Genomic DNA, 26,991 nt, shown 5'->3' on the forward strand with positions numbered 1-26,991 from the left:
CAGGAGAGCTCAAACAATGATATGATGAGACAGAGCTAGAAATCATGTTCTTAGCTGGGTCCTACAAATAATTTTAATTTGGAAATAAATATTGATAAATAACGAGGTATATTTTCATGAATAAACTGGAAAATGCAAAAAATAATTAAAGAGTGTAAAAATTAATAAGTTTTGGATAGGGCGTGTTTGTTTCCTTGTCCTACCTGTTAGGTGCCATAAGCCCTCGTGGTTGACTAATAATAGTAGTATGCATTTAGGTGCATGCGTTGAATGTGACAACCTTGTCTCCTACTAGACTGAGATGATTCAAGACAACGATAGCTGAAAATGTGAAACGTATATTCTACACATAATTATAATTTTTTTGCCAAATAAAAGGAAACGATCAAACTACTATAAAACGGTCAGAAATGAATACGACTCAACTATCTTGAGACGGAGTATACGAAAACAGGTTGATCATGAATTAACAAAACCATGACTAATCATTAGTAGCACACAATATTCATACTTTTTTATTTCCCTCTTATCTTAGTATATAATAAAACTAATTGTTAATTTATTACTAATAAAGGTACAAACATTAAAATAGATTATCCCAAATGCAATAGTGAGAGTGACTTATACACCACCATTTGATATTGGGATGATTCAATCAAGGTGCCCACACATACAATACGAATGAATTAGCTTATGGTGTTAGGGTAAAGATTCTAACTAATTTGATTGAGATATAATCATATAATAGGAGTATATTACATTTGTAAAAAAGGAATAATTAATTTCCCTCTTTGATTAGTCTCTATCTAATTTTAGCTGTCTCGGTCTAACTTTCTTGCACGATATAAATTCATTTCTATTATTTTAATGCCAGTGTATATTAGAATTAATATATGTTATAATGGGTGCTTGTTTGTTCTGACAATATTGGATCAGACTTCATATCCATTTGACTATCATGTTGTATAAAAGATTTGTGCTATGTTTATTTAGATAATGAATCATCATAACATTAACACGCATGTATTAATTGTGGTACCGGAGTGATGGAGATGAGAATTTGAAAATTTATCAGTTGGCAATATAAACAAACAGCAGTTGCTCTAATTCATATGTTTTGTTCTTCAAACTGATTTTTTTTTTGTGCTTTTAACCGATAAATACTCAAGTTCTAATTTTAAGGTAGTTTTCAATTGATTTTGGTAATTAATTTAATAGTAGTAATAAATTTAACATAGAATATAAGTATATCTTGTACTCCATCCGTCACACTTCAGGAGTTCTGATTAACCACTTTTGGGTGTCTCACTTTAGAAGATCCGGTTGGAATATTCCATAAATAATAATAGAACTCACATTCCATTATTTTTTTTCACCAACTTTTCTTTACATTTTTTAAAACCCGTGCAGAACTCAAATGAGACTCCTAAAATGAGACGGCATGAGTATATTTTATGTACCATATGTAGGTAGAATATGTACATGATATCATAAACATTCATCACACTCTTATCCCGCATAAAAGAAAATGTGTAGTATATGATAAAGATCAAATTCGAGATTTTGTGTGTTAATTATTTAAATCTATTTTGAGACGCTAGCTAGGTCTGCAATTTGTTTATAGAGAAAAACAAACTTTAAAATTACAACATTATAAAGTGATTCTTGTTCTAAACTCTAGGCATCATCACAGTAGTTTTTTTAGCCCCATTTTCGCTTGAAAAAAAAGTAGAAGTTCAAATGACTAGCTTCGATATATTTAGGGTGGGAATAAAATGCAAACTCTAAATATTGTACAAACTTCAAACTATAATTTGGACCGTTAGAAATATCAATAGATGATAAAATAATAGCAATAAAAAATGTCAACATAGTGTCAACACAACATCAATTGTTGGCATTGCATTGATATTTTCTATTGCTAGTATTTTGTCATCTGTTGACATCTTCTAACGGTCCATATCATAGCTTGGAGTTTGCATTTGTTCACATCCCTACCAAAATATGTATCCAGTTTGTTTCCTAAAAATATAAATTATTTCTTTTTTTGGTCTTTTTCATAAAATAATTTTCTTTTTTTTTTGGAAATGGACTTCACATCCACTAAGAGTATGTTCGGTACATGGAATAAGAATTGAACTGGAATTGGAATTCTATGGAATTGAATTTGAAGAAATTTTGAAAGTACCTATATATTTTGAATTCCAAATATCTACTTTTGATATTGAATTCAAAATGTGGAATTGGAATTCAATTTCAAATCCAAATATTTTATGATAACAAACATTGGATTTGGAATTTGAAAGCTCCAATTCTAATTCCACATGCCCAATTCTATGACAACGTATGGAGCCTAATACTAATTTCACTACTTTTTCTTTTTCTCTCTTACTTTACCCGTTTTTTCTCTTCATCTCTTTTATTTTACTAATTCTGCATTAAAAATCATGTTGTTTATAAAGTTCCAATTTTTAGAAAACGGGAGGAGTATTGCACCAAGAAAAACAACAAGCACGCTTTCTTGTGACCTCTTCGCAGACAAGATCTTTATACTAATATTAACGCCTCCACAGGAGATGGTTACTCGAAGCAGTTAGAAAAAAATGTCATAATGTTTAAAATAGCAGAACTAGTAAGATAAATTATAGATGTACAACCACAAAAGAAGAGGAATTCAGAATTCATTTCATGCAAAAAAGAGAAACATAATTCCACCAAACACACACACATAGTGACATACAGAATCACTGGTTGGCATAACTATCGAGTCATATTGTGCACCATATACTACTCACAATAAATCAGATAGCATTCCCAAAAAACAGAGAGATCTTCTTTGAATACATAATCCGCCTAACTCGTATTCTTCAAACACAACCGACGGAACCAGAAAATCTTATAGTACTACACAAGACTCTATTTTACTATCTCCGTATTTTAAACATAGCGACTTTTTCTATTTTAGTCCGCCTCTTAAAAATATAAACTTTCAAACTTTCTATTTTAGGAAATCTTTAACTCATATACATCAATTTATTTACCACTTATACATCTACAATAAAATAGACCTCACAATCAACTAACAATAATTTCATTATTTTTTTTCTTTCTTTCTCTTTACTTTACAAATTTTTCTCTTCGCTTCTTTTACTTTACCAATTGTGCATTAAAACCTATGGCGTTTCAAAGGTTTCTATTTTTAAAATGTTAAGTGGGGAGAGTAAAGTAACAGAGAGAGAATAAAATAGATATAAAATGTGTTTCCTTTTTTAGTAATGAGTCATCTTGGTTGGGACAAACCAATAAGGAAAGTGGGCCATCTTCGATGGGACGAAGAGAGTAGTATTTACTAGTTGTTGTACATGTTGGGAATCTAGGGGTGCTAATATTGTTTTTCTCTTTTGATGAATCCTATATTTTAGCACTATGGAAGACTCTCATCGTTGTAAAAATTCGTATGACTTGAGCCCTGATACTCAAGGTCAGTGAATCTAATATGTTTCTGCATGCCCTGTCCTTCCAACCTTCAATCGATAAATAAAAAGTTTGGATTGGTCTATTGCCAAGTTTCGTGTACAGATAGCAATGTGATTGGGCGTGCCACAGAGCCGAAAGGCGATCATCACCTCCTCAGCACACGAGGAGGTGAACGACTTCCAACCAGGATATTAGTGTAGGTAGGTGTGCACAAGGTTCAAAAACCGCCGGTTCCGTTCACCATTTCCATCAACAGGAACCGGCCCACCAAGGGTCCCGGCGGTTCCGGTTCCGGTTCAAAAAACTGCCGGTTCACCTCTGGGCCGGTTCGGCGGTTCAAATTTTTTTTTCTTCTCTTTTTAGTGTTTATTTCAACGAGACTAGAAGTCACAAGTCACAATTTATAATTTACAATTTACACTTAATGTTGGACATGAGTCTTTGGATTGAAAGAGGTTGTATTGGATGATTCTATTTTATAACTAAATGTTCTTGGATGTGTTGCTCTTTCATTCAATGTGGGATAAAACTCCTTATTTATAACTACATGATACATCTCCATCATCTTTGTTTATATTAGTGTATATCTTAACTATCTTCTATTATTACAACTTAACAACAAATATAATTACATAAAGTATTATTCTTTAATTCTTTATCATTATCGATTTATTTGTGTATAAATTTATGTGTATGTTAACTAATAAATACCATTATACACATTAAGAGAATAATTATTATACAAATTGTATTAATCTAGTGATAACTATAATATGAATAATTATTTATCTATATACAAATCATATTACTCAATAATTGTTTATTCTTATCTATCAAGAATATATTCACAAATAATAATTTTATTTATATAAATTATACTACATCTATTAGAATAACAACTATTATACAAAATCATACTATTAGTCTACTACTAATATATAAATGTATAAACTATATTATACCACTAAACAAATCATTCTTTAGTTATCTATTTTTATCATTATTATACCAATTATATTAATTGTTGTTTTTTCACATTTTAATCAATATATTGAGAAAAATTAGCAACATACTTACATTTAAATCTAATTATTCACATTCTATAAATATACAAATTATTAGCAACATGCAACATTCAAATTTAATTAAACTATTCTAGTTGATGCTATTATTATCTATAAATTTGTCTTAGAAAAAGAATCATAACAAAAATAAAGATAAAGTTAATGAATAATAAAATGTAGTAAAAAATAAAGAAAAGTAGAAAACAAAAGAAAGTTTTGTATCACACATTGGAAAAAGATGAATGAATGATCTAAACATGTAGTTATAAAAGAAAATACTTCAACATATTTTGTCCCACATTGAAAGTGAAACAAAAACTATTCAAGAATGTCTCTAAAAGAGAAACAAACAAGAATGGTTTCTTAGAATTCTTAAAAGTGGGCACATTTAAATCCAATTATTATTATTATTTGAACACACCCACATTCTATAAATATACAAATTATGAGTAACATGCAATATTCAAATTTAATTGAACTATTCTATTTGATATTATTATTATTATCTATAAATTTGTCTTAGAAAATGAATCATAACAGAAAAAAAGATAAAGTTAGTGAATAATAAAATGTAGTAAAAAATAAAGAAAAGTAGAAAACAAAAGAAAGTTTTGTATCCCACATTGGAAAAAGATGACTGAATGATCTAAACATGTAGTTATACAAGAAAATATTTCAACATATTTTGTCTCACATTGAAAGTGAAACACAAAATATTCAAGGATGTTTCTATAAAAGAAAAACAACCAAGAATGGTTCTTAGAATCATAGGCCTAACAAATAAATATGGGCTATTATGAAATTATTGTATTTATTTATTTGTGAAAATTGTTTTTTATATATAAAAGTTGATTTTTATAAATAATATATTTTTTTTAATGTTATGAACCGGCAAACTGCTTGAACCGCCGAACCGCCAACTGGTTCGAACCGCAGGCGCCGGTTCCGGTTCTGGTTCATGAACCGGCGGTTAACCGGCGATCCGGTTCGGATTGTGCATGCCTAGGTGTAAGGCCGAAGAAGCAATGAAAGGTGCGTGTGTCCACATATCATCTCCAAGATAACTACATCATAGGAAGAATAGCTACTACTCTCTTCTGATATTGCTTAGCTAGAGACTAGAGTGGTGGTCCACGTTGTCCACATTGTTTTTTCTACATGGCTTCCACTATTGATCTTCTAAAATTGTGTTGCATGTGGTTGAATTATTATTTAATTGTTTGAATCACGAAACAATTATACCATTTCTCACTACTTGGTTGACGGTAACGCACGCTTTATGTGCAATAAATCGTAGCCACTTTGGAAGAACTCAAATTATATAGTACTCTCTCTGTTCCATAAATTTTGTCACACATTGATCGGGGTACTAGTTTTAATAAAAATAATGGAAAGTGGGTTGAAAAATTTTATGGAATGTGGATCTCATTTTTATATACTCCCCTTGTCCCATTAGAAATGAAACGTTTTCTTTTTTGGGTTGTTCCATTAAGAATGAAATGTTTTCTAAAATGGAAACAATATCATCTCTCATTTTTCATTTTTTTTACTTTACTCTCTCTTCTATAAGGCACAAACAACACTACATAAAATCTCGTTTCGAAAACCAAATGTTTCATATTAAATGAGACGGATGGAGTATTTGTTTTAATGTTTTATAATAAAATATGAGTGAAAATAAGTTAGTAGAGTATGAAATCCAATAAAATAGTAAAAAATTAAATGTGACAAATTTTATGTGACAGATAAAAATAGAAAAATATGACAAAGTTTCTGGGACGTAGGGATGAGACGTAGGGAATAGTATTTGGCAAGGGTTGCGTGCACCGTAAAATTTCTTGCTCCTCGGAGCTTGATGTGTGGGCATAAGATAACATAAGATTATTCTATTTAACTTTTAGTGTTAGTTTGATAAACATGTTAAGATAGCATATAATCAGATTATTGAACAAGATGAACTTTAAGAGAAAAATCAAGATAAAATTTCGAATAAAAATCTAGTTGACTTGTTTGGTTGATCAGTATAATAAACACGATAAAACAAGGAAGTTTTTGATAGACAAGATTGATTCTTAGACTAGATTTGTAATGACATTATTTCCCTTTAATTTCATATTTTTGAATTAATGTTTCTAATATCCATAAATTAGTGTTTAATTATTCTAAACCACAATTAAATTAATTAATCCTAAGGTATGTTATCCGTACCACTTTAGGAGTCTCAGTTGAGTTATGGGTGGATTTTAAGAAATGTATATAATTGTTGGTGTAAAATATGGTTGAATATAGGTTTCATTTTTATAGATTAGTTTTATAATAAAATGTGAGTGGAATATGCGACTTATTATCATTTACAGAAGATTCTAATTTGGGTGTACTAAAATGAAAAAAATGGGGGTTCTAAAATGGAACGAGGAGGGAGTATTGATGAACTGCCTCAAATTGGAGAAAATGAGTCAGTTCACTAGCCGAGAATTGAACCTTATTTTTTCGGTTCTCGGTTAACCGAGAACCTAAAAAATAAGGTTAAGGTTAGGTGCCGATTATTAAGTTTAAGCTAATCTTGGTTCTAACCGAGAACAGAAAGGTTAGAATCGAATAACCGTTATTTTTTAATATTTAATTTTTATATATTTATTTTAGTTTTATTATTTTGGTTTTAAAAATGTAAAAATTAGAATTGTAAAAAGGTTAAAAACCTAATTAACAGCCGCTCACGACGATATTAACAAAACTAGCTCCCACTGCAGGTGGTAGGCCTCTCTTGAATTTGTTATTCACCATCCACCCCCTCCCAGGATCGATTCCTAGCAACAACAGAGCATTTGAGTTTGGTTCCTATGGTGGAACCGGGGACCATTGCATTTGAGTTTGGTTCCTGCGGTGGAACCGGGGACTGAACCGAACCGACAGAGGGTGCAGTTTCGGTTCTAGATTTTGGAAAAAATGGGATTCGGTTAACCGACCGAATTCACCTTTAAATTGCTGATCAAATTATTCATCAATAGGAATGGTTTAGTTACTGATCAATCCTTAATAACTAACCTTGATGGGCCGTGTTAAAATAATACGGACCTTACTTTTTGTTACTTGGGCTACCAAACATACTCCACATTAGTAATTAACTTTATCGAACTAAACTTTTTTAAACTTAACCAAACCACCCAGAACTTATTATGTTTAATAATAATTATTATTATTTTAAACTAAAACTAGTGCTAAGTCAAAAGTTGGTGAATAGAAAAGTTGTTCCCAAATTAAGTTTACACTTCTTCCAAACTCAAATGTTATGCTTGCTTTTTTGATTAAATCCTAAAGGCGAAAATATTAACATATCACTCATATTTTACTTATAATACCCATCGTCCCACAAAAAATGATTCACTTTCCTTTTAAATTTGTCTCAACCAAAATGACTTATTACTAAAAATAGAAATATTATATCTCTACTTTATTCTCTTCATTTAACACAAAAAATAAAACTGCATAAAATCTCATGTCACCTAAAGAAGGAGTCATCTATCTTGGAACAAAGGGAGTACTAATACATAAAAATATGACTTATATTCCATTAACTTTAATAATTCTCATTCCATTATATTTCTTAAAACCCGTGTCGTTTCAAAGTTGGACACATATTAAGGAACAAAGGAGGTATACAAAAGTATGGTTCACACCACAAACTTTTTTCTTTTCTTTTTTTTATAAAATCAAACCATTTCTTAAAACTCGGATCAATAATATATGAGACTGTCACGGGGATATGATGAAATATTTTTATTTATTATTTATTACTTATTAGTGGTTATAAAATCGTTTTCTAGTCGTATAATTGTTTTTTATCCCACATGACCAGGCAATCGAATTATATTCAGTCTTATTTGTGACCCTTCCCTTGTTCGTGTTATTGACATTGATCAGGAGACAGACAATCCTCTTGAGATCCTGTTAATCAACCATGATAAATATTCGTAATATTCATTATATGAAATAAATAGAAAGTCCGACGTATTGACTTCTATCTTCAATATTTATAGACGGAGGATATTGATGAGCTGGAAATCGGTTTGACCCAACAAATTGTCTATAAACTACGATATTCTAACTTTAATTATTTTATAATTTAAAACTAACCTCGCTTCTAGTGTTGAAACTTTTTTCATCTACATACATGATTTGTTGTCTTAATTCATACACATGCTGTATTATTAATATGAAAGACTATATAATTTGATAGCAGTGGCCGACACATGTTGTTGAAATTGAATGTCCTCTCAATCCAAAATTTTTAATTGAATTCCCGTAGAAATTATTGTTTTTTTTTTCTTTTCAATGATCGCCCTATAAACTTTTGATAAATTGGTATGACCTCCTACATTTTCTTATTGTTTTGATAATTATGGTATTCAACTTTTACCAAAGTTTGATTTTGAAAAACTAAAAATTGTGTTTTTTTTAATGCATGAACTTTTAATTGTTTGAATTTTCAAACGGTTATCAATTGCCTCCACAATAATATTGAGATGAACACTGGAAATATCTAGAAAAAATCGATGTAGTAGTTAGATGTATACACCACTTCAACTAGTCTTGAATCTTGATGTCACTAATTTACCACTTCAACTACTTACAATGTTGTCCATTCATTCACTAATTTGCCACTTCAAACACTTACAATGTTGCCCATTCATTCGTCTGAAATTGATAACTTGTTCATATTTTAGACAGTATCTATATAACAATGAGCAAAAATAATTAAATGGAGTACAAAAATAATTGAATAATGCACATTTCTTTTCCCCTCTATTGCTAGGTAGACAGAGGGATATGATATGCCAATCATATTGAAGCTGTAGAACAAGAGAAAATGACTTGTTTCCCTTCACAAAATTATTATGACTAATGCTATTATCAATTATTATAACATATATGTATATATTTACACCCCTGCATTATGTTCATCAATTATCAACATTCAGCCAATATTGATGATCCAATTACAGTCAGCTCTCAGCTTCATCTCTTTCACCCTGTGACATGTACAACTTTATCATAACTTATCATGTACAAGAAAACGTTTTTATGACCACAAATTATAATAGCATTACATATATGAAGAGTTTGTTGAGGAGGATGTTTACAAATAAAACAAAAAAAATATAACAAACATATCAAATCGATATAAAAAATAATTAAAACTATTAGGAATTAATCACTTGCACAGGCTACTCTTATGTCTTAAAATAAAATCTCATAGAAAAATAGTTTTAGGAGAGAAAGAAATTGAAAATAGTTTTAGAAAAGGTCTAAAAAGGCATTACCTTGTTCCAATCCGGAATTAAATCCGATAATGTGGCTATATATTTCTCCATCGCTATCTCCTCACTTATATTCCCTACCTTCTGCCAAGCGTTCCTGTCATATAATCAAGGTTTTTTTTTATTTTTTCCTAGTTAGGTTTAATTAATAATCAGCCCAATCAAATTAACATATTTTAGTTACTAAATAAGTATCGAACTAAATCCGTACTATGAACTACTGCAATTAATTTTACTTAAGAATTATACAGTAAAACTCCATTAAATCCTAAAAATATGTCCACTTTCTATGTCCAATAAAAATATGGGTATTTTTATTTTATAGAAAGTGTCAATTTATTTACAACACGCTACTACAATTTAGATCCCACCATCCTCTAACTATACTTTATCACGTTTTTTACTTAACTACTTGTACAGTAATTACCACATCATTTTAAATTCCTATATTTTTGACCGAGAGTATATAAAAATCTGATAAAAAGGTAAATTATTCAATTCAATTAAGGCGTGTACGGAGTAAGAGTTGAACCACAAACTAGTAAAATTGATGAATAAAAATTGTCCAGTGCAAAACATAGAAAAAAAGAATACCATTTGGATCGGGCAGATAGGTGCAATGCCGTGGGCCGCGATCCGCAGCAAGGCCCTTGAAGAGCAGCCTTCTGAAGCCCATAGAGCTGCAGCTTCGAATCTTCACCAATGCTTTGACACGATTCCGCATAAACCAAGGCCTCGCCAAAGATCTTCTCCAATTCGCTTCTCTCAACTCCCTCCCACTCATCATCACTGATCCGATTACCCTCCGATCCCAGACGCTTCTCACCCTCTCCTCTCCTCGCAATTACTCTATGTTTCGAAGATTGATGCGAATCGAAGGTGTCGAGAATCAAGAAAACCAAAGCAGATAATCCCACCAGGGCTAACAGTAAAATTTGCATCGAATCCATGCTTTGTATGTATCTAGAGAGGTGAAGTTGAAAAAGTTATGGTGCGAACAAAATAGAGAAGAGGTGGTGGTTTTGAACGGATATGGGCAGAGTATATTCGGGTACAATACAAGCATTCACCTAGTGGGCCCCTCCGCCCAGGTGATAACGATTCCATTCCATTCGGTAAATTCAATTATTATTTTTATGTTGCGGTTTGCAGACATTGTTTAATTGCGGATGATATAATTAATATACTTGGTTTGTGTTGTTTCCTACTGCTAAATACACATTGAATAGATCATTAATGAAGAGATTAACATCGATAATCTGAGCATTATGAGATGTAGCAAATTTAAATTATAGACGAATGTTAACAAGTCTTATTACAAATACTAGTACATTTATCTTATAAAATAATTCGCACTTTGTCAATTCAATATATTGCACACCCTGGCCTCATTTTATAAGCTTATTTACAACTAATATCAAAATAAAATCCAATTACTCTTTGTATTCTGAATTCCTTTATTTTTCCACTTTCTCTTGAGTTATTATCTGCGCTCCCCGCAGCTCGACCCCTAGTTTTTAAGATGGAACAAAAATTAAAATACGGAGAAACAAATAATTATGTATTTTATTTTTTAATGGAATACAAAATACAATGCCATATTTATAATACTAAGACTCTATACTATGCGGTTCGACATCCTAGACGTTTCGGGAAAGAACCGACAAAGAAAATCCAAACGAAGCTTATTAATATGCTTGGCACTTTACATTAAATAAAATCAAAATAAAATTAATAAAAACATAATATAAAGTGATCAGGGAGAAACATAGTCCTCGTAGCGCTCGGGACGACGCTTTAGGCGTCGCAGCCTCTCTACTCGGGCGGTCGTTTCTTCTGTCTCGTCTCCATTCATCATTTGGTCTCGGCGAGACTCAATGCTCATCATCATGGTCCCGTTGATCACTCAATTAGACTTGTATCAGTGCCTGATGTTGATTCAACAATAAAACTCTTATAACTTCATGTCCACGTGTATTCATTGTCTGAAAATGTTGTGTGCATATCTTCAAAATCTCTCATATCTTGTGCTTGATCATTAGCTACAGACTTTTGAGACATCCTTAAACTTTCCAGTTCGGTAGCCACTTCCTTCATAGTTGGTCTCATTTTTCCTTTGAAATTCAAACATTGTTGTGCAAGCCATGCAACTAGAATCACCTCTTCCTTTCTATCTTCCTCACAAACCTCAGGATCCAAAATTGTGTCAAGACAATTATCATCCATGCATGTAAGAAATCGTGAAGCTAGGCCCCTTTCGTCATATGTTTCATCAGAAGATATTGGTCTTTTTCCACTAAGAAGCTCGAGAAGAACTACTCCAAAACTATAAACATCACTCTTGTCAGTGAATTGACTCGTCTGAAAATACTCTGGATCTAAATATCCAAATGCAGGGACGAAGCCACATTGGGGCCTGGGGGGCCCATGGGCCCCACAACTATTCTAACTATTAGTATATATATATATATATATGATTCATACATTAGTATCCAGTTATCTAGCTTAGATGGTTGGTGTGGTGGACTACCCTCCAGTAGTTCTAGGATCGAACCTGGCTCTCCCATTTCATTTTTCCAGTAAGTATTGTTGCATCAATTTCTACACTCTAATAGCTCTAGGATTGATTCCTTGGCTCTCCCATTTGTTTTGAAATGCATCTTGTTCTTCTAATTTAGTTAATTTACTTTTATTTCACTTTAGTTTAGTTCTTTTTAATATTTTCTGTTTTACTTCTTAATTCCAAATTGTCTTAGTACAAAAAGACATGCATTTTTTCTCCATTTCATCTTAGCTTAGTATAGTTGTTGATAATTATTTAAGAATTGCTTTCTCATCATAAATTATCTTACTCCAAAAAATATGTGCTGATTCTTTTATTTGTTTTACTTCCTTATTCCAAGTTGTCTTCGTTCAAAAATCATGCGATTTCTTCATTTCAATTTAATTATATAGTCAAGTTTAGTACTAGTACTAGTACTTTTTAGTTATTTCAAAATTGTTTCCTTATTCCAAATGATCTCGCTCCAAAAAAGTATGCGCTTTTTCTTGTTATCTATTTTCTATGTCATTTTAATTAAGTTTTTTCACATAAACACTCACAAAAATCTATTCTATTATTATACACACTCTTACTGTCCAAGTTCATTTTACATTGATTCAATTTCTTGTCATATACATTGAATTTTAGTGTGATCTACCGATATCGACGTCACTTTTAACGATAATCATTGTGCACTGACGAGAAAATATCCCACATATGTTAAAATGACTTGAATATCCTACAACTATTAACGGCGATTTGGGCCCCCCAACGTAGAAATCCTGGCTTCGTCACTGTCCAAATGTACCTTTAACCATTGTAGTTAAGTGAGTTTTAGTTAAAGCAACTTACCTCGACATTCCAAAATCTGCTAGTTTGATAACATATTTTTCATCTAAAAGGAGATTACTAGACTTGATGTCCCAATGATAAATAGGTACGGAAGATGCAGAGTGTAAGTATGCTAGTGCTCCTGCTATATCTGCTGCAATTTTTATACGATGGTCCATGGAAACGGAATCTCATTATTCGGATCATGAGAATGAAATCAGAAAGAGTACCATTGGGTAAGAATTCATACACTAGCATAGGAACCTCTGTCTCCAAACAGCATCCCAACAATCTGACCACATTCCTATTATTGATCTGCGATAGTATTGCAACCTCATTTATGAACTGATGGAGTTGGTTCTCTACAACCATCTTTGATTTTTTTATTGCCACAATCATACCATCGGATAACATTCCTTTATACACCGTGCCTTGCCCTCCACGTCCCAGAATTCGGTTTTCATTACAATGATCAGTGGCTACCTCCAACTCTTTTGAAGGTAATACTTTTGTTTTTCCAAGCGTTCCCTCGTTTGTTTGTTTTTGTAAGAGAAGACCACCGTTTCTCTTAAAAAATTTCTCTTTAACAATTTTTTTCCTTCTATTTTTCAACATCTTATACAACCGAAAAGACATTGAAATGTGTAGTAGAAATCCTAATCCAGAGCCCATACCTGCATATATATTGGCTCAATTAAGAAAATAAATAGATAAATATATAGGATATTGTTGAAAAGTAAAATGCGGAAAATAAAATTGAAGAACTCTTGAAGACTACATTTTGATTGATTTGAATTGTTTTGTTGATACATAGTACATCCCTATTTATAGGACTAAAGAAGTAATATACCTAGGAACTAAACAATTGGAACTATAACACTATTAATGTTATATTCCTTGAAACTCTAAAGTAACTCTTTCCAATATTCTTGAGACTCCACACTTTCTTTTCCTCATATACTTAGGACACCTAAAGTGATCTTTCCAACACTCCCCCTCAAGTTAAGTATCGAGTTTTTTCGAAACTTAACTTGTACGATCTTCACTTTGATAAATAGTTTATACTCGTATTCAGGAGTTCTTCAATTTTCATTGACAGTTTATACTCGTATCATAGAGTTCCTTCAATTCATCATTGATAGTTTATGCTCGTATCATAGAGCTTCTTCAATTCTTCATTGATAGTTTATACTCATATCAAGGAGCTCTTCATCATTGAAAGTTTAAACTCATTTCAAGGAGCTTCTTCAATTTTCTGTTGACAGTTTTAACTCGTGTCATAGAGCTCATTCAGACAGTTTTAACTCTTGTCGAGGAGTTCATTAGGACAGTTTTAACTCTTGTCGAGGAGCTTTTTTCTGACTGACAGTTTTTACTCGTGTCGAGGAGCTAATTCTGATAGTTTTTGCTCATATCGAGGAGCTACTTTAATTTTGGAGGACCAAAGTCCCATTCCAGCTCAAATTCATATGAGCCCAAATACTTTTCATTGTTTCCCTTCTTGAGCCCAAATAGTAGGCCCAATTATTTTCTTTTCCTGGAAATGCTCAATTGAGAAGACCAACAGCAACCTACCGCTACACCCTTCTCTCTGAACTTCTCCGATTAATGATGGCCATGCCATCTGATTTCCGAACGCGGAATCATCCGCGCCATCTCCATTGTCTTGACATTGTCAGCAGTTTGACTTATCTTCCTTCTTTCTTTCTGGGTGGAGGTATTTCGGCCTCCTCTCTGTTATTCGTTCAGTTCGGGCTCGGGCCTCCTTCGACAGGCATGTGCGTCGGTGATTGCCAATCCTTTTCATCTTGAAATAGGCTGGAGTGCTCTCTGCTTTCCCTCACGGGCCTACCTGACTTTGCCGCCAGCAGCTCCATTTCCGGCAGCTATTCTGGCCCTACTTCCCGATGTAATCAATAATTTCCTTTCTCCAAAGACTCTTCTCGGTTATAGCAACTTGCTGCTACGAGAGTATTCACCTCTATTCCTGCGGTCATCGTATCGATCTTCTCCGGCTTTCATTCCCACTAACCATCGTCTTATTCTGCCACCAGAATTCTTGATGGGATTTGACTATGGCTACTTCGAAGGTTTTATTCCCACCATGGCTACTTCTCCGCCTCTTTCTCTGCGATTCTCTCCTTGATTCAAGGATAGATGACTAGCATGCTGCCATTTTTCTGCTCGGCCTTCTCCAACAGGGCTGCTCCCTTGGAGCCTTTTCCTCCATCCATGGAAGCATTGGTTGGCTATTTAGTGCATATCCTCCCCAGCCGCCAACCTATGCTTCTAGCGCTGCCATCTCCACCGCGGTTGGATGCTATTAATTAGCTTCTCCTCTCTCATCAGGCCTGGCCATCTTCGACGAGTCGCAGCCAAACTTCGCAGTTCCTCACAGTCAGCGTCATCTTCTCGGTAACAACTTACTTTGCCGCATCTGCCCTATCGCCGGCTCTTAGCTCCGTAGCTTTCTCGACTGCATATGCTCGATCACCGCCTCACCCTTCTCAGCGGCCAATATTCTACGGGCTGCTTTCGCTGCTCTCTTCTCAGCATTCAACCAGGTGCCCTTACACCTATCCTTCGTTATACACTCGCCTTCTCCGATCCTGCTCAGAATGCATCACTGCTCTATCGGCTCTCTTTGCATCTTCGAGATTCATTCCAGCCTCCAGGCATTGGCGTGTGGGTTCGCCATCTGTAGGTTTCGCTCCCTCTCATCAGATCTTTGGCCTTCTTGGCCAACATAGATTTGAGAGGAATCGTTCGGTCGGATACTTCCTCTCCCCCTCGGCCGGACGTTCCTTGAATACAGATTTTTCTCCAGATCTCGGGCTCGTTGCCATCTCCTTATCGGCGCTAGTGCTCCGTTGGCTCCTCAGTAGCTTTGACAAGAGAGGCCATCATCACGTTGCTGTTGTCGGGGTCTCCGTTGCTTGCGGTCTGCGCCGTCATCTATCCCTGATACCGTTCGCCATCGGCTGGGGCTGAGCAGCGGCTGCTGGAGTCACCGTCAACCGGAGTTTCCAGCGCTGGAGTCGCCAGGGCGTCCAGCCGCTGCTGGAGCTCGCCGAGGTCGCCCCGTTGCTGCTGTCTGCTGGAGCTGCTGTCCGGATCAGTTCGGGCAGCCACTGCCCGACGTTCTTGGCAGTCCCGTTTCTCTCAAAACATCATAGGAACTTGTAATTGATTTGGAGTAGGGTAGAACGTTGCTGATGGTGTTGGTTGGGATAAATATTTTTTTTTGTTGTGACTGAAAATTGATTTCTTCGGCAGAGAAGGCTTGAATTTTGGTTAATTTTTTTTTTTTAAGATTTTGGGGTATAGGATGAACACATTCAACCAATTTTTTTTTTGGTTTTGAACAAACTAACGAAGGATCGTTAGCTGCTCTGATACCATGTTGAAAAGTAAAATGCGGAAAATAAAATTGAAGAACTCTTGAAGACTACATTTTGATTGATTTGAATTGTTTTGTTGATACATAGTACATCCCTATTTATAGGACTAAAGAAGTAATATACCTAGGAACTAAACAATTGGAACTATAACACTATTAATGTTATATTCCTTGAAACTCTAAAGTAACTCTTTCCAATATTCTTGAGACTCCACACTTTCTTTTCCTCATATACTTAGGACACCTAAAGTGATCTCAATTAAGAAAATAAATAGATAAATATATAGGATATGATCAATTAAGAAAATAAATAGATAAATATATAGGATATGATCAATTAAGAAAATAAATATATATTGGCTCAATTAAGAAAATAAATAGATAAATATATAGGATATGATCAAGAGCATGCATCTTCTTACTTGAGATTGCAAAACCAATCATTTTTAGATGAGACGAAGGTCATTTTTAGTTCGTTCTTAATTCATTTAAGAAAATCCGGAATTGAAAATTAATGAAGTCATTTTTAAATCATTTTAGGCTTTTTTTTTTACAATGACCTAAAAAATGTCCTGAAAATGACCTATATGGTATCTAAAAAAATGACTTGAATATTCCGGCTATATGTTTTGCAATAAAATTGAGTTTATCATAAATCACATTGATTTAAATAGATTATTTTGGATGATAAGAATTGTGTTGCATGTACGAGCTTGTATACTTTGATTTACATCGTATTTTTGGTCGTGCCTTATACGTAGAGATGAATTTATTTACATAAATTAATGAAATAAGAAGATATTGCTACCTATCAAGATTATTTTCTTGGTCTTGGAGGGCGGCAACTGAAAGCAACCCCTGCCATCTTTCCTTCCATCACCATAATACCCTTTTGGACATGAGCAATGAAAAGATCCAAGAGTATTGACACAACTTGAATTTGAGTCACATGGATTAGTTGTGTTATCAGCGCATTCATCAATATCTGGTCAAAAAGAAAAATAAAATGCATAAAGAGATATACCATGATTTTGGATTGCTAATCATTTGATGACCTCAACCTAAAAGTGAATGATGACTTCAGTGTACAATTTGATACTTCCCATGTTACATAGGATTGGAGACAATTTTTTTTTACACGCGATTTAAGAAAAATTTTATTAAGTTAATTAAGTAAATAAATAATAAAGTAGGAAATGAATAAGGTAGAGCGACGAAGAGATAATAAAGTAAGAGAAAGTAAAGTAAGTGAGAATAAATGTATTGATTTTTACTAAAAAAGAGAAATGACTCCACTACAATGGAACGTACTAAAATGACTCAATTACTATGGAACAGGGGGAGTAGACGTAAGCATGGTGATGTTCAATTGATCTTAATTTGTTGGATATGTCATTAGAAATCAAAATAAGTCCCGGAGCAAGGTAAGGATCACCTTGATATCCTTTGGAGCAGTTACAAAGGTAGCCTCCAATTGTTGCATCAAAATCAATGCAATCAGTGTTATTTTGACACGCAAAAGCAGTGGGATCCGATTGTGCTTGCTTGCAATTGAGCGAACCAACCCTCCAATTCAGCGGGAATATTGAATTCTGTCTGTTTCTTTTTAGATGATAAGGTGAAATTTGTGTTGGATTATTGAAAATACCATATGACGTTGTAGATTGATCCTTGTGTCCAACGAAGGCAATGCTGCAAGAGATATTCATACGTGGCCATACTCCAATAAATTCACTCAAATTTGCTTCCAGGTAAGAGGTGCCTGCAAATATCGACCATGATCTTGTCTTAAAAGAAATCCGTTCGGTACACAAAATTAAATTAGAAGGTATGGAATTACTCCCTCCGTCCCAAGCTTAAGTGATTGACTGGTTTTCGTCACGTAGAGGTGCCCACGGTTCCGGTTTTGGAAATTGCCGAACCGCGAGGGTGTTTCGCGGTTATGGTTCCGGTTCCAAAACCGCCGGTTTCGGTCCGAACCGGCATTTTTCCGACAGTTTTTTACGGTTCCAAACTGCTGGTTTTTGGCGATTTCTTGCAGTCCTGGCTCAGTTTCACGGTTTTCCGGTGGTTTTTTGCGGTTCCGATTTGGAACCGCCCAGAACCGGCAGTTTCGACACGGTTTCGGTTCGGAAAATTTTGAACTTGAACTGGACCACGGTTCTAAAATCGACGGTTTCGGTAACCGCCGATTATGATTGCGCGGTTAACCGTCGGAATTGTAAACCTTGGGCACCTCTATCGGCACGTATTTTGGAAAATTGATAATAAATAGTTAAGTGATGAGAGTATAAAGTAAGAGAAAGAATAATGTAGAAGAAGTCATCTTCTATATTATTTTTTGTCTTACTTTACTTTTTCTTCACTTTAATAATTTATTATCATTTTTTCAAAACAACGGTCAAAAAGAAATCAATGACTTGAGCTCAGACGGAGGGAGGAGTTAATATGAAATTGTATTTTAAGAAATTATGCACACAAACTCCCGTGAGTGTTTAGTATGTGTAGTGTGTGTGACTCAGTGACTGTGTGAGTGAGCTGTGTGTGTGTGCGCGCGCGTGTGACTGTAATTGTGCGTGTGTAACTGTGTGTGTGGTTGTTTGTGTGTAACTGTGTATCTGTGTGTGTGTATGTAGTGACTGTGTGTGTGACTGTGTGTGTGAGAGTGTGTGTGCAGTGACTGTGTGTGTGTAAGTGTGTGTGTGTGTATGTAGTGACCGTGTGAGACTTTAAGTGTGTCTAACTGTGTGTTTATGTGTGTAAAACTGTGTGCCTGAGAGACTTTGAGTGTGTGTGTGTCCTTGTGTTCGTGTGTGTAATGTATGTCACTGTGTGTAGTGATTTGTGTGTGTGAAACTATGAGTGTGTGCCTTTGTTGTAAATGTGTATGTGTGTGTTTTTCTCTGTGTCTGATTGTCCATGTGTTTAAATGTGTGTTTGTGTATAACTGTGTAATGTTTGAAAGTATCCAATTTTATAACTATTTTAAATTCTAATTTTCTATTTTTAATATGGAATTCAAATTGTGAAATTAAGAAGAATTGAAATTATAATTTAATTCCAAAACCAATTATTTTGTGATATCAAATATTGAATTTGGAATGGAAGGCTCACCAAACCTAAAATTGATGAATTAAAAATGTATTACCTCCAAGAATGGGTGCCTGCAACAGCCGTTGCCAGGATCATATGCAAATGAACACTTTGCATGATAATTGTCAGAAATTTCACTTGATTGGCAAAAGGCAGCGCAACTGTTCAAACTAGATGTTCGATTCGCATGTCGAGTTCGCATCCAATCACAGTGATCCAACTATCATTGGTCAATGTAAATTGAGTTTTGGACAAGTCAATAATCAGGCTTCGATGCTTCAACATAGTAACTCTGCGCTCAGTATCTGACCAATTGTAGCAGGAGAGACCTAGGTTTGGATAATTCACCCAAACCCGCGATGATTCAAACCGAATGACTTCTATCTTCAATATAGAGAGGTAGGCTTTTCGAGGGTTGGTAGATGTATTGCAAGTTATGTCAAAAGATGGCGCCAAATAGCAATTGGGCCCCACTCCAAATTGAAACGGTATCGCCAATTCTCCACACCGATCGGGGCATCTCTCTTTCGCAATTGAACTCAACAATACTTTTGCTAGTACGTCAAATGTAAACAACATTAATTACTTACTTGCATATACAAAATTAATGAGTATAAATAATTTCCTTATTAGTCCATCCCTAAAAAGCATAAACTTTCTAATTTTGAAATAGTTAAACAACACATTATTTTATTTACAACTTATATCATTTCACTAACACTACTTACACTATTATTTATCTCTCTCTTACTTTACCAATTTTCTATAAAATTCGTAACGAACAAAATGTTCATATTTTTCAAGAAAGGAGATATGTCAAAGGTAAATGAGTAGGTATATATGGCTTCTAAATGCTTGAAAAAACATTTATGATGTGAAAATTAAAGAATAAAGCATTAAATGACTAACCTTTACAGCCTCCAGGCAAGTAGGAATTGCCCGAGTATCCTTCCTGGCAGCTGTATTGATATCCCTGGCCCGGGGCATCAACATCAACACAAACACTCTTGTCATCACGACATGCTTATGTATCGGAATTAAGCCGCGCTGTGCTGCAGTTCTTAGTCCCAATCAGCCAATCCAGCCGCACCACGGGTGGCCTCATCGTTGATGCCCAATTATCATTTTGCAGTACCGTTGAGTTATGGAGGTAATACAGCGGATATGAAAATGCTTTTTCCTTACCAGACTCCAAATCTTGGATAAAGGCATAGCTGCACTGGAAAAGCTTTCTACCTCTTAATTTTCTGCTCATGTCAAACAATTCTGCTCCCTCTGTACCTGTGTCTATGAGTTCACTTGCTAAGTTAGATTCACACACTTTCATATACCGATATATGGTTCTTATGCCAAAAAATGATTTTCGATACTTGTAGTACTTCCTCCATTCCTCGGTAGGAGAAATGTAGTTAAATTAGCGTTAGTGGACAGTGAGATCCACATATATTACTGTTAATAAGTTGTAATTGTGGGTCATAGATGTATATGGGTAATGAGGAGGGGGCAACTTTTCTTAAATGAAAATGCCGATATTTTTATGGGACGGACGAAAACAGAAAATGCACATATTTTTATAAGACATGGGTAAATAATAAAGTAGGAGAGAGGTAAAAGTAGAGAGAATAAAGTAACAATGATAATAAAGTAATAGTGAGAAAACGTGTTACTCCCTACGTCCCAACTATATTGAGTCAAAACTTTTGGGCACAGAGATTAAGAAATTGTGTTGAAAAGTAAGAGGGATGAATAAAGTAGGAAAGATAAAGAAAGTAAAATAGGTGATGAATAAAGTATGAGTGATCAGATATTTTGTTTTTTTTTTTAAAAAGAAATCACTCAATTTAGTTAGGATATCCCAAAAAGGAATACGACTAAACTTAATAGGAAGAAGGGAGTACTTTTTTTTTAAAAGAGGAAATGACTCAACTACCGTGAAACGTCTTAAAATAGAAAAATGACACAACTATCATGGAACCGAGGGAGTACTAGATATTATACAAAGTGTAATTACCTCTGTTGATTGTTCCATGGCAGAATCCATTACCGGGAGAAGTAGCATTAACCGGGCAATACCCGATTGCATACCCCTCCCCGCAAAATGCTAAGCAGCCGCCATTGCTGTCGGATTGTACCACCGCGTCGTCGCACCCTATGGCTGTGAGTCTATTTTTGTGCGACAACGTATACGGAGTCCCCGACAAGTTCACTCTCACACTATCTCTATATGTTGCATTTCCACCTTCATAGCAAACTGCAGCTAAATTCGGGTACTTGACCAATATGATTAAGAATTTGATTAAAAACTTAAAATCTGATTATACAATATGCTATGATGAACAATAACATCAATAGATTCATAGCAACAAAATCCAATGGAATCCAACAAAAAAATCAATTTTAAAATAATAAAAATTGATAATATTATAATATAATTTCTTAACAGATAACCCGAATCCGACATGAACACGACACGAAATTTTTGTGTTCTTAACGGGTCGACCCGATAAGGACACGAACCGAATAAGCTTTGACCCAAACTCATTAATTTCATGTTGGGTTATCGTGTCGTGCAAAAAATTGTCAGCCCCACATATAGCTATAGTAAATTACTCATTTACCCCTACGATTTTTCTTCGTTATGTTCTTCTCACTCCCGCTATTCACCAAAATAGGAAAAAATTTCATGCGATTTACTTGGTGCCTTAGTTGACTGATATTTGGTAGTTATTGATCGCCAAGTTCGACACCGTGAGTGTTAAATTTGTTGTTTGCTTAATTTTTTCATTTGTTGTATTGCTGCCGATTGTGTTGTTGGGGTTGCGCATCAGAAATACGCGAATTCCAAATGGATCCTTAAGGATCTATTTAGGTCAATATATGACTAAATCAATTTTCATGCAATTATTCAAGATCTATGATAAACACATTAAAATACATAATTTACATTTATTTAATGTGTTTTCAATTGTTACCTTGTGACCCTCTAAATGATCGACCTGGCTTGCCTCCACATGTCGTGTCAGATTTCAATCTTGAATTTTCTAATCTATCTCCTTGCTCTTGATTAGCCATTTGCGTGGACAAATCTTGGATAATCACAATAGATTTAGATGGATTTCTCGTAGATAAGAGCCAAAAGAGATGTAGAACTTTAGAATTGGATCAAGATCTACTCCTATAAATTAGGATAGAACAAGAAAAAATCTCTTCTTGTTTTTCTATAGGGTTCGTGTTAAGACCCTACTCCCTCCTAAACACCGATCTCTCTCTCTCGGCGATACTTCAGACGATCCGGCGCCCTGATTCAGGGTCGGCGGTGGCTCCGAACGGATTGTGTGCGGGAATCTTCCCCGTCAGGCAATCAGGTTCGTAGGCAAAATTCAAGTCACAAGTTAACAACGAAAAGTAGGGCAATCGATATTTTCATTCATAATCATGTTGTGAACAATATAGCCCTATTTATAATCTATGGACCCTAGGTTTGGTTCGACCTAATCCTACATCGGGAAAGAACCAACAAGAAAACCCGACGGAGCTTATAATTGCGCTCGAATTAATTACAGAATTAAATAATAAAAAAACTCCAAATAAAAGACTAAATAAACGACTAATACCAAAAATAAAGACTAACTAATTAAGGAAAGAATCACTTGGCGACGAAGTCACCGAATCTATTCGGAGGCCTTGCATTCCTCGTCGGTTTCGTCCTCGCGATGGACGCTTCCTCTCGGACTCCCTTTGCGCGCCTCTGCTCCCGCCTATCCCCGTTACTCTGCTGGCTTCGCTCCGCGACGGGCTCCTGCGGAGCCTGCGGTTCTATCGGGCCCGTATCAACCCCCCTCTCCATGGCAACATCCTTGTCCTCAAGGAGGATATTCGGGAACTTCTGTTGAATTACATCCAAAGGCTCCCACGTTGGCGACTCCGTGCCATCTGACCAACGCACCAACGCATGCTCTCTCGGTTGATCCCCATTCCAGAGCGTCCTTCTCTCCAGCACACGCACCGGGTAGACCACGGGGCGGTCCCCGAAAAATTCTGTTGGTAATGCTCCCACAGTACCCGCGGGATCCCCTGCTACAAATGGCCGGAGGAGACTAACGTGAAACACGTTATGAATCCGGCTACCCTCCGGAAGTTGTAGTCGATATGCCACTTGTCCGATCCGCTCAATCACTGCAAAAGGGCCATAATACCGACGCGCCAATTTCGCCGACAACGACCGCGCGACGGAATGCTAACGATAAGGTTGGAGCTTGAGCAACACCATATCGCCCGCCACGAACTCCACATGACGACGATGCTTATTCGCCGTTTCCCGCATTCGTTGCTGGGCGCGGCCTAGATTCCTACGAAGCTGAACCAACAGCTCACTCCTCTGCCTAATGAGTTCCGCCACCGATGGGGGCGTCGACGCCGATGGAGGTGCAAAAACGAGGCTAGGCGGTTCCCGCCCGTACAAAGCCTTGAACGGCGACATGCCCAAACCTGCATGATAAAAGCAATTTAGTGCGAGCTCCGCCCAAGGCAGAAAGTTCGTCCATTTGGAAAGGCGATCCCCCGCGAAGGCTCGCAGATATTGTTCGAGGCCCTTGTTTCTCACTTCTGTTTGCCCGTCCGATTGCGGGTGGTATGCCGTCGAGAAATTCAACTTTGTTCCACTTAGCCTCATAATTTCTTCCCAAATTTTATTCAAGAACACCGAATCGCGGTCTGAGACCAACGTCTTGGGGAAACCGTGATGTCGCACCACCGTGTTAACAAATAACTGTGCTACCCGCAATGCATCAAATCGGGTCGGTAAGGGTGCAAAGTGGGCGTACTTGGATAAGCGATCCACGACTACCTTGATGGCCGTGTACCCACGGGATGGGGGTAGGCCTGTGATGAAGTCCATCGACACATCCTCCCAAACCTGTGACGGGATCGGTAACGGTTGCAGCAACCCGGCCGGCTTCTGGGTCGAGTACTTTGTCGTTTGGCATATGACACAAGCCTCGACAAATCGCCGGATCTCTTTTTTCATATTCGGCCAATAAAACTCGGCTGTAACTCGACGAAGAGTCCTTTCAAACCCCGGATGACCCGCCGTTTGTGAGCAATGATATTCGGTCAAGATAGGCGTGCGCGCCGAAGACCGGGATCCCACAAAGATCTGCCTGTTGTAGTAAATCAGGCCATCCACCCACGATAAGTGTGGTGGAGCGCGTCCCTCCTTTATCTCCTTCGTCATTTCACGCAATTCCGGAGACGAGCGCACCTCACGCCGCAGCAGCTCGATGAGCTGTGGAACCGGGCAGGCGGCTGCCGTGAGGAGGATCCCATCGGCCTGCTCATCCCCGAGCTCCCCGCTGTCTCCACTGCCTCCCGCGCCCTCGTCGCCTGGCTCGGCACGGAGGGAAAGCGCGTCTGCGGCTCGATTCGCAGAGCCTTTTTTGTATTCTATTCTGAATTTATATCCCATTAACTTTCGCACATAGAGTTGCTGGTCCGGGGTTTGTACCACTTGCTGCAGCAACTCCTTCAAGCTCTTCTGGTCGCTTCGAATCACAAACTCACGACCCAAGAGGTATTGGCGCCATTTCTGTACCGCCTCCACAATCGCGTACTGCTCTTTGTGATATGTAGATGCCACACTACGGCGAGGACCTAGTTTCTTGCTGAAATAAGCTATGGGGTGCCCATCCTGTAACAACACTGCCCCAATGCCCAGATCAGACGCGTCGGTCTCTATATAGAATTGTCGTTCGAAATCCGGTAGGCGAAGAACCGGCGTCGATGTCATCGCCGTCTTTAACCTGTCGAAGCTTGCCTCTGCCTCTGACGACCATATGAAGGCATCCTTCTTGAGCAACTCAGTCAACGGAGCTGCAATCATAGCGTAGCCCGCTACAAAACGACGGTAGTAACCCGTTAAACCCAGGAACCCTTGGAGTTGTTTCACTGAAGTGGGTTTAGGCCACGCCGTCATGGCGGCAAGTTTACTGGGGTCGGCTTTCAAGCTCCCCTCACTGATCAAGTGCCCCAAATAGTCTACTGTGGAGCTACAGAAAGAGCACTTTGATAATTTAACGAAAAAACTATTCTTCTGCAAAATCTCCAGAACAGCGGTCAGATGCTGCCCATGCACCTCAACCGACGGACTGTAGACCAAAATGTCGTCGAAGAAGACGATGACGAACTTCCACAGCATAGGTTGAAAAATGGCGTTCATCGCCGCCTGAAATGTCGACGGCGCATTTGTGAGACCGTAGGGCATGACCAAGAACTCGAAATGGCCATCGTGCGTACGAAAAGCCGTTTTGAAAATGTCCTCGTCATGCATTCTTATTTGATGGTATCCTGAACGGAGATTCAACTTGGTGAAGATACGAGCCTTGCCTAACTCGTCAAAAAGTTCATCTGCCGTCGGGATTGGAAAATGATCAGGAACTGTCGCACTATTCAAAGCGCGGTAGTCGATGCAAAAACGGAACGTCCCATCCTTCTTCCTGATAAGGAGCACCGGGGACGAGAAAGGACTGCTGCTTCGTTGAATAATGCCTTGTTCAAGCATGTCCTTGACCTGGCGCTCAATTTCATTTTTCTGGAAGTAGGGATAGCGATAAGGTCGGACATTGATGGGTTTCGTGCCCGGCAGCAAATGGACACGATGATCGAACGGTCTTTTGGGTGGCATTCCCACCGGCATGGTGAAAACCGGTCGGAATTGCGATAACACCTCCAATATGCCCGGTGGTAGCTCGGCCAGGAAATCGTCTGCTGGTGCCTGTTCCGGGTGGGCACTCTCCGGAACCAATAACAACAACTCAAATATGTCGAGTACCTCGTTTGACGGCACTAGAGACGTTAACACCTGCAGATTAACCCGACGCGGGGGGGTATGATTCCCTTCAGAACGACCCGTCGATCCCCTTGTGAAAACGTCAGTTTCTTGTCTGTGAAGTCTGTTGTAATCGGCCCCAAGGACTCGAGCCAGTCCATCCCTAGAATAACGTCCGGGCCATGAATTGGTAGAATATGTAGATCCACCAAAAACGTCGTCCCTTGTATCTCCAATTTTGTCTGCTTCGCAATGTGTGTGCAAAGTAATGCCTCGCCATTGCCCACAATAACTCGAAATGGGCGAATAGGTGAAAGTTATAGATGCAAGCTTTCCGCCATTTGCGGGTGTAGGAAATCCCGATCGCTTCCTGTATCAATCAAAATGCACACCTCCCGATCTTGGATTGTCCCTATCACCTTCAGAGGGCGTGATCTGCGATC

At 36.8% G+C, this 26,991-nt stretch overlaps 1 protein-coding gene and 1 pseudogene across 1 annotated transcript; both read right to left on the bottom strand.

Moving 5' to 3' along the window:
• Positions 1-9,257: 9,257 nt before the first annotated feature.
• Positions 9,258-10,999, bottom strand: LOC121764704 (acyl-CoA-binding domain-containing protein 3-like). The gene is made up of 3 exons (XM_042160719.1): positions 10,454-10,999; positions 9,863-9,956; positions 9,258-9,571 (listed from the first exon to the last, which is right to left on the bottom strand). The coding sequence occupies exons 1-3, from the start codon at positions 10,807-10,809 to the stop codon at positions 9,545-9,547; spliced, it is 477 nt and encodes a 158-aa protein (XP_042016653.1). The 5' UTR covers positions 10,810-10,999; the 3' UTR covers positions 9,258-9,544.
• Positions 11,000-11,821: 822 nt separating this feature from the next.
• On the bottom strand, positions 11,822-22,797 carry LOC121764296 (annotated as a pseudogene).
• Between the last annotated feature and the right edge of the window lie 4,194 nt (positions 22,798-26,991).

The sequence above is a fragment of the Salvia splendens genome, chromosome 14 (assembly GCF_004379255.2).
Source record: "Salvia splendens isolate huo1 chromosome 14, SspV2, whole genome shotgun sequence".
NCBI lineage: Eukaryota > Viridiplantae > Streptophyta > Magnoliopsida > Lamiales > Lamiaceae > Salvia > Salvia splendens.